Source organism: Pleurodeles waltl, chromosome 4_1 (genome assembly GCF_031143425.1).
Source record: "Pleurodeles waltl isolate 20211129_DDA chromosome 4_1, aPleWal1.hap1.20221129, whole genome shotgun sequence".
In the NCBI taxonomy this organism is placed as follows: Eukaryota; Metazoa; Chordata; class Amphibia; order Caudata; family Salamandridae; genus Pleurodeles; species Pleurodeles waltl.
This window is the reverse complement of record NC_090442.1, coordinates 424,410,843-424,423,666: the sequence shown is the minus strand read 5'-3', so window position 1 is coordinate 424,423,666 and position 12,824 is coordinate 424,410,843. Positions and strand designations below refer to the sequence as shown.

Here is a 12,824-nt window from a genome sequence, read left to right as displayed (position 1 = left end):
AGGACCTTGCAGAAGAACAGCTCGCATTATACTCTACATCACAGCATGAAAAACATTTGGGAAAAAGCAACCATGAGAGAGGTTGCCGCAGGTGTAAAGATAGGGGACCTGGAGCTCAGAGGAGTGGGAGCATTAATACTCAGCACATTTTACTTCAGACGTGGACAAATGCTTTTGCCATATTAGTACCAAAGAACTTGCAGAAGAGAAAATTCTGGAAAGAAGAACTACTGTTGTGACATCCAAGTCTGCAGCTGTGCACATATTGGAAGGAGGGTTATTTCAACAAATTGATGTTTTTATGGCAACAGCTATAGGTGACATCTAAGCCAAAAACCAACATAAGATGCATGATGCACAAGAGTCTCTAATAGCTGAAGCAATAGTCTAGGAATTACACAAGACAAAACTTTCCGAATAGGCTCACAAACGCAGCGAACTACAGGCATGAAAGGGAATGACTACAGAAACCCCTAGAAATGTCATACATTCAATAGGCCAAAAAGAGAAATAACAGTTTAAAATGCTGTCAAAAGTAGAAGGCAACAGCGTTAAAGCCTCTCAGCCAAAGAAAAAAAAAAAAGAACCGAAACTAGATGTGAAGTGTAGTGGGACAGGTTTTCACAACCTTTCAACCTTTCAGGTCTTTCTAGTTTAGAGCAGTTTGATTCTCCATAACAGATGGCATGCATATGAGCTTTTGGAATTTATGAATCAGTAAAGGTAAATTTCTGTAGTTTGAGCTCACCAGTCAGAGCAATGCTACAGTCTGCAATATATACAATTATGCTTTTGATACAAAATATTATTCAGGGACTGTTTTTCAATTAAATTTTTCAAATACTTTGTACTTACCATTTCCTCATCCTCAGCTAGAACCAAGTCATAATCACTTAGAGCCACACAAAAAATTATTGCAGTAACTCCTTCAAAGCAATGGATCCACTTTTTTCTTTCTGAACGCTGACCTCCCACATCAAACATTCTACAAAATAAACAAATTGCCATTAAAATAGGACAAATATAAAAATGTAAGAATGTAGAGACTGATACTGCATTACATTAATATCAAGACTTTATCCTGCACTGCAAGATTTTTCTCTCACCTTAGAGGTCTTCAAAGCTAACAGAACTAAAATATTGACCATTACGTTTTATTGAAAGTCACACATTTTTCACCTCAGCAACAATAACTGCTGCATACCACAATAACCATTTTGAAAAGTATTAGATTAAAATTAAAAGCAACAAAAAATGTGGACCAAAAGTATGGTGTAAGATGAGTAACATGGCCTAAATCAACCATAAAGTGTACTTGACACAAGTTATGATCTTGCCTGGTAAATGCCACTGAAACGGTTCATGAGGAATGAGCTTGGACACCAAAATGAGGGTCAGTCACATGCAGACAATACCAGTGGGAGATGCGAATGTGCCTCCCACTGTTTAAAGAACCATAGAATAAACATAAAAAAAATTAATCAAAAATCAGTTCCTACTAATACTAGTCTAACTGAAAAAATTATTAAATCATGATCGGAAGGTGCAAGTTCTTTTCCAAGTTAACATTTGTATACCTCAGCTAAAGTGTCAACTTCTGGTTTTTATTCACAGAAAACACAAGATGTATATCCAAACAAGTTCTCAGTGACACTGAATTAATTTTCCCAAAACAAGTGCCATAGTATTTATATTGGAATATTTGCCATGTCTTCAGCCAAAAAACATTACTTGTTAACCAGCAGACAAGGACTGGCTATAAGGTATAGGAATCTGAAGTAAGGATGTAAATGTACTGACTCCGAAATTATCCCTGGCAAGCCTTCATCTAGGCTTGTTACACACCTCAAGAGGGGTGCATTCCCTAGGGCCAGTTACTAAATGAAATTGGGCTACACGAGATGTGGTATAACCCCCTCCTCCCCCAAGTGTCCAAAGCTGGCCCAATACCATTTGGCGAGTTTGATACTATCAAACACTCCATCCTGACCTAGCAACTCCAGGTTGTTGTGAAAGCTAGCTCAACCCATGCCTGGGTTCAAACCTTTTTCTAATCCAGACAGCACAATTTTCATATTTTAGTAATATTTCATGTTCGTTGAACCGTCATTCTACAGGAGTTTGCCTTATCCCAAAGTTCCATTTGTTCAACATCTGTACTCAATCTTTTGCCAAGTTTAGTAGTGGTGCAGGGTCCTTTTGCCAGGAGACAAAAAAAGGAAGTTAAAAAAAATAAAAATAAAAATAACTGACCCACCACCTGCATGAGGTTACAGTTAGACAGCTGAGACCCTTAACCCCTTCTGTGCCGCGGACGTAGTGGTTACGTCCTGCGGCACAGTGCTGCTGTGCCGAGGACGTAACCACTACGTCCTCGGCACACAGCCCAGAGGGAGCGCTCTCGCTCCCTCTGTGGGGGTTCCCCCCCCCACCCCCCCAAGTCAGGGATGGAAGGGGAAGCCCTTCCCCTCCACCCCCGACCCCCCCCAAACCCCCCTGTGACAGCGCGCGAGCGCGCGCTGATTAGTCACAGGGTCTCCCCTGCATATGCGCTGGAAGCTCTGCTTCCAGCGCGATTGAAAAAGAAATGCTTTTGCATTTCTTTTTCAATCCCATGGGGGAGGCCCCGAGAGGCTTCAAAGGGAAGGAAATGTATTTCCTTCCCTTTGAAGTCTCTCACAGGTTTCAAAAGCTGGATTGCTTGCAATCCGGCTTTTGAAACCCCACTAGACACCAGGGATTTTTTTTTCTTTCTTGAAATTGGCAAAAAGGGAGTGACCCCTTGGGCAAGGGTCGCTCCCAGGGGGGCATTTTTTTAGGAAGGCCTTTTCTGCCCCCCCTGGGGGCAGATTGGCCTATTATTAGGCCGATCTGCCCCCAGGGGGGTGCAGAAACCTCTAGGCACCAGGGACCATTTTTTTTCTTTTTTCTTTTTTTTGTGATGAATTCTTTTTTTTTTAGGTGGGGAGCGATCCCTTAGGCAAGGGTCGCTCCCCTACGGGGCAATATATATTTAGGCCATTTCTGCCCCCCTTGGGGGCAGATTGGCCTATTTTGATAAGGCCAATCTGCCCCCAAGGGGGGCAGAAACCATTAGACACCAGGGAGTTTGTTTTTGCGCGCGAATGTCACGCAACAAAGCGACCCCTTTGTCAAGGGTCGCTCCCAGGGGGGGGCAATTTTTTAGGAAGGCCTTTTCTGCCCCCCCTGGGGGCAGATCGGCCTATTATTAGGCCGATCTGCCCCCAGGGGGGGAAGAAACCTCTAGGCGCCAGGGCAAATTTTTTTTTTGTGTTTTTTTTTTTCTTCTTTTTTTTTATTTTTAGAGATGGGGAGCGACCCATTCGGGAAAGGGTCGCTCCCCTGGGGGGCAAATTGTATTTAGACCATTTCTGCCCCCCTGGGGGCAGATTGGCCGATTTTAGGTCAATCTGCCCCCAAGGGGGCAGAAACCACTAGGCACCGGGGATTTGTTTTTTTGGCGCCAATGTCACACAGGGGGAGCGACCCCGTAGGCAAGGGTCGCTCCCGGGGGTGGGGTGGGGGGGCAAATTTATTTTAGGCCATTTCTGCCCCCCCGGGGGACAGATCGGCCTATTATTAGGCCGAACTGCCCCCGGGGGGGGGGGCAGAACACTCTAGGCGCCAGGGCAATTTTTTTTTGGTGTTTTTTTTTTTTTGTTGTTTCTTTTTTTAGAGATGGGGAGCGACCCATCAGGCAAGGGTCGCTCCCCTGGGGGGGCAAATTGTATTTAGACCATTTCTGCCCCCCTGGGGGCAGATTGGCCAATTTTAGGTCAATCTGCCCCCAAGGGGGCAGAAACCACTAGGCACCGGGGGATTTGTTTTTTGGCGCCAATGTCACGCAGGGGGAGCGACCCCGTAGGCAAGGGTCGCTCCTGGGGGGGGGGGGGGGGGGGGGGGGGGGGGGGGGGGGGGGGTGGAGGTTGGGGGGGGCAAATTTATTTTAGGACATTTCTGCCCCCCCCCGGGGGACAGATCGGCCTATTATTAGGCCGAACTGCCCCCGGGGGGGGGGGGGGGGGGGGGGGCAGAACACTCTAGGCGCCAGGGCAATTTTTTTTGTGTGTTTTTTTTTTTGTTGTTTCTTTTTTTAGAGATGGGGAGCGACCCATCAGGCAAGGGTCGCTCCCCTGGGGGGGGCAAATTGTATTTAGACCATTTCTGCCCCCCTGGGGGCAGATTGGCCAATTTTAGGTCAATCTGCCCCCAAGGGGGCAGAAACCACTAGGCACCGGGGATTTGTTTTTTAGCGCCAATGTCACGCAGGGGGGAGCGACCCCGTAGGCAAGGGTCGCTCCCGGGGGGGGGGTGTGTGGGTTGGGGGGGGCAAATTTATTTTAGGCCATTTCTGCCCCCCCGGGGGACAGATCGGCCTATTAGGCCGAACTGCCCCCCCGGGGGGGGGCTGAACACTCTAGGCACCAGGGCAATTTTTTTTTTGTGTGTTTTTTTTTTTGTTGTTTCTTTTTTGTAGAGATGGGGAGCGACCCATCAGGCAAGGGTCGCTCCCCTGGGGGGGCAAATTGTATTTAGACCATTTCTGCCCCCCTGGGGGCAGATTGGCCAATTTTAGGTCAATCTGCCCCCAAGGGGGCAGAAACCACTAGGCACCGGGGATTTGTTTTTTGGCGCCAATGTCACGCAGGGGGAGCGACCCCGTAGGCAAGGGTCGCTCCCGGGGGGGGGGATGGGGGGGCAAATTTATTTTAGGCCATTTCTGCCCCCCCCGGGGGGACAGATCGGCCTATTATTAGGCCGAACTGCCCCTGGGGGGGGGGGGGGGGGGGGGGCAGAACACTCTAGGCACCAGGGCAATTTTTTTTTTGTGTTTTTTTTTTTTGTTGTTTCTTTTTTTAGAGATGGGGAGCGACCCCATCAGGCAAGGGTCGCTCCCCTGGGGGGGCAAATTGTATTTAGACCATTTCTGCCCCCCTGGGGGCAGATTGGCAAATTTTAGGTCAATCTGCCCCCAAGGGGGCAGAAACCACTAGGCACCGGGGATTTGTTTTTTGGCGCCAATGTCACGCAGGGGGAGCGACCCCGTAGGCAAGGGTCGCTCCCGGGGGGGGGGGGGGGGTGGTGGGGGTTGGGGGGGCAAATTTATTTTAGGCCATTTCTGCCCCCCCGGGGGACAGATCGGCCTATTATTGGGGGGGGGGGGGGGGGGGGGGGGGAGAAACCTCTAGGCGCCAGGGGAATTTTTCTTTCTTTTTTTTTTTCTTTGTTTTTTTTTTTTTTTTTTTTTTAGAGATGGGGGAGCGACCCATCAGGCAAAAGTCGCTCCCCTGGGGGACAAATTGTATTTAGGCCATTTCTGCCCCCCTTGGGGGCAGATTGGCTGAGTTTAGGTCAACCTGCCCCCAAGGGGGCAGAAACCACTAGGCACCGGGGATTTGTTTTTTGGTGCCAATGTCACGCAGGGGGAGCGACCCCGTAGGCAAGGGTCCGCTCCCGGCGGTGGAGGGTGGGGGTTGGGGGGGCAAATTTATTTTAGGGCATTTCTGCCCCCCCCCCCCCCCCGGGGCCGGCTGAGCTACAGGCCAAACACCACAGGTAGGCACCTTGCAAAAAACACCTGTTTTCTGTGAAAAAATATGTTGTGTCCACGTTGTGTTTTGGGCCATTTCCTTTTGTGGGCGCTAGGCCTACCCACAGAAGTGATGTACCATTTTTATCGAGAGACTTCGGGGAACGCTGGGTGGAAGGAAATTTGTGGCTCCTCTCAGATTCCAGAACTTTGTCACCGAAATGAGAGGAAAAAGTGTTTTTTGGGCCAAATTTTGATGTTTGCAAAGGATTCTGGGTAACATAACCTGGTCAGAGCCCGCAAGTCACCCCATCTTGGATTCCCCTGGGTTTCTAGTTTCTCAAAAATGCACTGGTTTGCTAGGTTTCCTCAGGTGTCGGCTGAGGTACAGGCCAAAATCCACAGGTAGGCACTGCTTTTTATAAAAAAAATGTGATGTGTCCACGTTGTGTTTTGGGCCCTTTCCTTTCGTGGGCGCTAGTCCTACCCACACAAGTGAGGTATCATTTTTATCGGGAGACTTGGGGGAACGCTGGGTAGAAGGAAATTTGTGGCTCCCTCTCAGATTCCAGAACTTTCTGCCACAGAAATGTGAGTAACATGTGTATTTATAGCCAAATTTTGAGGTTTGCAAAGGATTCTGGGTAACAGAACCTGGTCCGAGCCCCGCAAGTCACCCCTCCTTGGATTCCCCTAGGTCTCTAGTTTTCAGAAATGCACAGGTTTGGTAGGTTTCCCTAGGTGCCGGCTCAGCTAGAGGCCAAAATCTACAGGTAGTCACTTTGCTAAAAACAGCTCTGTTTTCTGTGATGTGTCCACGTTGTGTTTTGGGGCATATCCTGTCGCGGGCGCTAGGCCTACCCACACAAGTGAGGTATCATTTTTATCGGGAGACGTGGGGGGAACGCTGGGTGGAAGGAAATTTGTGGCTCCTCTCAGATTCCAGAACTTTCTGCCACAGAAATGTGAGGAACGTGTTTTTTTAGCCAAATTTTGAGGTTTGCAAAGGATTCTGGGTAACAGAACCTGGTCCGAGCCACACAAGTCACCCCTCCTTGGATTCCCCATGGTCTCTAGTTTTCAGAAATGTACAGGTTTGGTAGGTTTCCCTAGGTGCCGGCTGAGCTAGAGGCCAAAATCTACAGGTAGTCACTTTGCTAAAAACAGCTCTGTTTTTCTGTGATATGTCCACGTTGTGTTTTGGGGCATATCCTGTCGCGGGGCGCTAGGCCTACCCACACAAGTGAGGTATCATTTTTATCGGGAGTCGTGGGGGAACGCTGGGTGGAAGGAAATTTGTGGCTCCTCTCAGATTCCAGAACTTTCTGCCACAGAAATGTGAGGAACATGTGTTTTTTTAGCCAAATTTTGAGATTTGCAAAGGATTCTGGGTAACAGAACCTGGTCCGAGCCCCGCAAGTCACCCCTCCTTGGATTCCCCTAGGTCTCTAGTTTTCAGAAATGCACAGGTTTGGTAGGTTTCCCTAGGTGGCGGCTGAGCTAGAGGCCAAAATCTACAGGTAGTCACTTTGCTAAAAACAGCTCTGTTTTCTGTGATATGTCCACGTTGTGTTTTGGGGCATATCCTGTCGCGGGCGCTAGGCCTACCCACACAAGTGAGGTATCATTTTTAATCGGGAGACATGGGGGAACGCTGGGTGGAAGGAAATTTGTGGCTCCTCTCAGATTCCAGAACTTTCTGCCACAGAAATGTGAGGAACATGTGTTTTTTTAGCCAAATTGAGGTTTGCAAAGGATTCTGGGTAACAGAACCTGGTCCGAGCCCCGCAAGTCACCCCTCCCTGGATTCCCCTAGGTCTCTAGTTTTCAGAAATGCACAGGTTTGGTAGGTTTCCCTAGGTGGCGGCTGAGCTAGAGGCCAAAATCTACAGGTAGTCACTTTGCTAAAAACAGCTCTGTTTTCCTGTGATATGTCCACGTTGTGTTTTGGGGCATATCCTGTCGCGGGCGCTAGGCCTACCCACACAAGTGAGGTATCATTTTTATCGGGAGACGTGGGGGAACGCTGGGTGGAAGGAAATTTGTGGCTCCTCTCAGATTCCAGAACTTTCTGCCACAGAAATGTGAGGAACATGTGTTTTTTTAGCGAAATTTTGAGGTTTGCAAAGGATTCTGGGTAACAGAACCTGGTCCGAGCCCCGCAAGTCACCCCTCCTTGGATTCCCCTAGGTCTCTAGTTTTCAGAAATGCACAGGTTTGGTAGGTTTCCCTAGGTGGCGGCTGAGCTAGAGGCCAAAATCTACAGGTAGTCACTTTGCTAAAAACAGCTCTGTTTTCTGTGATGTGTCCACGTTGTGTTTTGGGGCATATCCTGTCGCGGGTGCTAGGCCTACCCACACAAGTGAGGTATCATTTTTATCGGGAGACGTGGGGGAACGCTGGGTGGAATGCAATTTGTGTCTCCTCTCAGATTCCATAACTTTCTGCCACAGAAATGTGAGGAACATGTGTTTTTTTAGCCAAATTTTGAGGTTTGTAAAGGATTCTGGGTAACAGAACCTGGTCCGAGCCACACAAGTCACCCCTCCTTGGATTCCCCTAGGTCTCTAGTTTTCAGAAATGCACAGGTTTGGTAGGTTTCCCTAGGTGGCGGCTGAGCTAGAGGCCAAAATCTACAGGTAGTCACTTTGCTAAAAACAGCTCTGTTTTCTGTGATGTGTCCATGTTTTGTTTTGGGGCATATCCTGTCGCGGGTGCTAGGCCTACCCACACAAGTGAGGTACCATTTTTATCGGGAGACTTGGGGGAACATAGATTAGCAAAACAAGTACTATTGCCCCTTGTCTTTCTCTACATTTTTTCCTTCCAAATATAGGAGTGTGTGTAAAAAAGACATCTATTTGAGAAATTCCCTGTAATTCACGTGCTACTATGGTCACCCCGGAATTCAGAGATGTGCAAATAACCACTGCTCCTCAACACCTTATCTTGTGCCCTTTTTGGAAATGCAAAGGTTTTCTTGATAGCAATTTTTTACTCTTTATATTTCAGCAAATTAATTGCTGTATACCCGGTATAGAATGAAAACGCACTGCAGGGTGCAGCTCATTTATTGGCTCTGGGTTCCTCGGGTTCTTGATGAACCTACAAGCCCTATATATCCCCGCAACCAGAGGAGTCCAGCAGACGTAACGGTATATTGCTTTCGATAATCTGACATTGCAGGGAAAAGTTACAGAGTAAAACGTAGAGAAAAATTGATGGTTTTTTCACCTCAATTTCAATATTTTTCTTTTTCAGCTGTTATTTTCTGTAGGAAACCCTTGTAGGATCTACACAAATGACCCCTTGCTGAATTCAGAATTTTGTCTACTTTTCAGAAATGTTTAGGTTTCTGGGATCCAGCATTGGTTTCATGACCATTCCTGTCACTGACTGGAAGGAGGCTGAAAGCACAAAAAATTGCACAAATGGGGTATGCCCCAGTAAAATGCCAAAATTGTGTTGAAAAATTGGGTTTTCTGATTCAAGTCTGCCTGTTCCTGAAAGCTGGGAAGCTGCTGAGTTTAGCACCGCAAACCCTTTGTTGATGCCATTTTCAGGGGAAAAACCACAAGCCTTCTTCTGCAGCTACTTTTTCCAATTGTTTTTGAAAAAAACGAAATTTTCACTGTATTTTGGCCAATTTCTTGGCCTCCTTCAAGGGAACCCACAAAGTCTGGGTACCTCTAGAATCCCTAGGATGTTGGAAAAAAAGGACGCAAATTTGGCTTGGTTAGCTTATGTGGACAAAAAGTTATGAGGGCCTAAGCGCGAACTGCCCCAAATAGGCAAAAAAAGGCCCGGCACAGGAGGGGGAAAAGGCCTGGCAGCGAAGGGGTTAAAGCCACAGTGCCAGTTTTTGCTCCCATGTGTTGTGCATTCTGCTTGATAATGTTGCCCTTCTTTTCACCTCTCACCTTTTGATATTGCAGTGACTATTTGTCAGATTTACATGCTGTGCATATCCCGCCATCTAGTGTTGGGCTCGGAGTGTTACAAGTTGTTTTTCTTCAAAGAAGTCTGAGTCACAAGATCGAGGGACTCCTCCCATTTCGGCTCCATTGCGCATGGGCGTCGACTCCATCTTAGATTGTTTTCCCCGCAGAGGGTGAGGTAGGAGTTGTGTATATAGTAATAGTGCCCATGCAATGGAGTAAGTATATATGTACATAGTGTGATTAAAAGTGACATATTTACAAATTTACAAATGTACAAGTTTATTTTTATCAACTTATAAGGGCCACAGGCTCCCGGGGAGGTGGGAGGGCGCATGTGAATCTGCAGTGTCTCATGCCACGAACAGATGTACACTGGGTAGGTGACATTTTCCGTTCGATGGCATGTGTAGCTGCAGATACACATGCTGTGCATAGACTAGTAAGCAGTTATCTCCCCAAAAGCGGTGGTTTAGCCTGTAGGAGTTTAAGTTGTTTGAAATGTTCGTAGTACTGCCTGTCCTACTGTAGCTTGTTGTGTTGTTAACACATCCACACAGTAATGTTTAGTGAATGTATGAGGCGTAGACCATGTGGCTGCCTTACAGATTTCTGTCATTGGTATATTCCCTAGAAAGGCCATGGTGGTGCCTTTCTTTCTAGTGGAGTGTGCCTTTGGTGTAATAGGTAGTTCTCTTTTTGCTTTAACATAAGAAATTTGAATACACTTGACTATCCATCTAGCAATACCTTGTTTAGATATTGGATTACCTGCATGAGGTTTTTGGAAAGCTACAAACAATTGTTTTGCGAAATTGTTTGGTTCTATCAATGTCTATCAATATTTAGAGCAATACATTAGTGTTCTTTTTATGTCTAATGTATGTAATGCTCTTTCAGCTACAGAGTCTGGTTGTGGAAAAAACACTGGGAGTTCCACAGTTTGGTTTAAGTGGAACGGTGATATAACTTTTGTCAAAAAAATTTGATTTGTGCGTAAAACCACTTTGTGCTTGTGTATTTGTATAAAGGGTTCTTGTATGGTAAAAGCTTGTATTTCACTTACTCTTCTGAGAGATGTGATAGCTATTAGGAAGGCTACTTTCCAGGTTATGTATTGCCTTTCACACAAGTGCATGGGTTCGAATGGTGGACCCATGAGTCGTGTTAATACAATATTGAGGTTCCACAAGGGAACTGGCAGTGTTCTTGGTGGAATGATTCTTTTTAGACCCTCCATAAATGCTTTTATGACTGGTATTCTAAATAGTGAAGTTGAATGTGTAATTTGCAGATAGGCAGCAATTGCTGTGAGATGTATTTTAATGGATGAAAAAGCTTACTTAGACTTCTGTAAGTGTAGTAAGTAGCTTACAATGTTTTTCGCGGAACCGTGTAATGGTTGAATTTGATTATTATGACAGTAATAAACAAATCGTTTCCATTTATTTGGTAGCAATGTCTTGTAGTAGGTTTTCTAGCCTGTTTGATGACCTCCATACATTCTTGTGGTAAGGTCTAGATGTCCGAATTCTAAGACTTCAGGAGCCAGATTGCTAGATTGAGCGATGCTGGATTCGGGTGTCTGATCTGGTTTGTTTGGTAGCTTGATATGAGGCACTACTGACAGGTCTAGTAGTGTTGTGTACCAAGGTTGTCGTGCCCAAGTTGGTGCTATTAGTATTAGTTTGTTTTGACTCAATTTGTTTACTAGATACGGAAGGAGTGGGAGAGGAGGAAAAGTGTAAGCAAATATCCCTGACCAACTCATCCATAACGCATTGCCCTTGGAGTGAGGCTGTGGGTACCTGGATGCGAAGTTGGCATTTTGAGTTTTCTTTTGTTGCGAATAGGTCTATTTGCGGTGTTCCCCAGTTTTGGAAGTAGGTCTGTAGTATTTGGGGATGAATTTCCCATTGGTGGATCTGTTGGTGATCTCAACTGAGATTGTCTGCCAACTGGTTTTGAATTCCTGGGATGTATTGCGCTATTAGGTGAATGTGAATCGCCCAATGCCAAATTTTCTGTGCTAAGAGACACCGTTGTGATGAGTGTGTCCCTCCTTGTTTAAGTAATACATTTTTGTCATGTTGTCGTCTGTTTTGACCAGAATGTGGAAACACTGCTAGTAATTCTAGCTGATTTATATGAAGTTGTTTCTGCTGAGTGTCCCATTGTCCCTGGATGCTGTGTTGGTTGAGGTGTGCTCCCCACCCTACCATGGAAGCATCTGTTGTGATCACGTATTGAGGCACTGGGTCTTGGAAAGGCTGCCCTTGGTTTAAATTTACAGGATTCCACCATTGAAGCGAGGTGTGTGTTTGGCGGTCTATCAACACTAGATCTTGAAGTTGACCCTGTGCTTGTGTCCACTGTGTTGCTAGGTACTGTTGTAAGGGCCGCATGTGTAATCTTGCGTTTGGGACAATGGCTATGCATGAGGACATCATGCCTAATAGTTTCATCACTAATTTTACCTGATACTTTTGGTTTGGGTGCATGCTTTGTGGAATGCTTGTACCCTTTGTAGACTTGGAGTGGCAATCCCTTTTTTTGTGTTGATTGTTGCTCCTAAGTATTGTTGTATTTGAGACGGCTGTAAGTGTGATTTTTGGTAGTTTAGTGAGAACCCTAATTTGTGAAGGGTTTCTATGACGTATTTTGTGTGTTGAAGACACTGTTTGAGTGCTGGTTTTGATTAACCAATCGTCTAGATACAGGAATACGTGTATGTGCGGTCTTCTGATATGTGCAGCTACTACTGCAAGGCATTTTGTAAATACCCTTGGTGCTGTTGTTATCCCGAATGGTAACACTTTGATTTGGTAATGTACTCCTTGGATTACAAACCTTAAGTATTTCCTGTGGGAAGGATGTCTGGGCATATGGAAGTAAGCATCCTTGAGGTCTAATGTTGACATGTAGTCTTGTTGTTTGAGCAATGGAATTACGTCTTGAAGTGTCACCATGTGAAAGTGATCTGATTTGATGTAAATATTTAATGTTCTGAGATCTAATATGGGCCTCAGAGTTTTGTCCTATTTTGGTATTAGAAAATACAGGGAGTAGACACCTGTTCCCTTTTGATGTTTGGGTACTAGTTCTATTGCTTCTTTTTGTAATAACGCTTGGACTTCTAGTTGTAATACATCCAAGTGTTGTTTGGACATGTTGTGTGTCCTTGGAGGCACATTTGGTGGCAATTGTATGAATTCTATGCAGTAACCATGTTGGATAATGGCTAGGACCCACGAGTCTGTTATTTCCTCCCAATTTTTGTAATGATCTGTAAGTCTCCCCCCCACTTGTGTTGTGGATTTGTGACACTGAAGTCA

At 46.0% G+C, this 12,824-nt stretch overlaps 1 protein-coding gene across 1 annotated transcript in view; it reads right to left on the bottom strand.

Annotated features, from left to right (window-relative positions):
- GNAI1 (G protein subunit alpha i1) overlaps positions 1 to 12,824 on the bottom strand; it is a 203,375-nt gene that overhangs the window by 94,075 nt on the left and 96,476 nt on the right. The window contains exon 6 of the mRNA XM_069228677.1: positions 856 to 985. Within this exon, the coding sequence (XP_069084778.1) occupies positions 856 to 985 (130 nt within the window). The remainder of the gene's footprint in view (positions 1 to 855; positions 986 to 12,824) is intronic.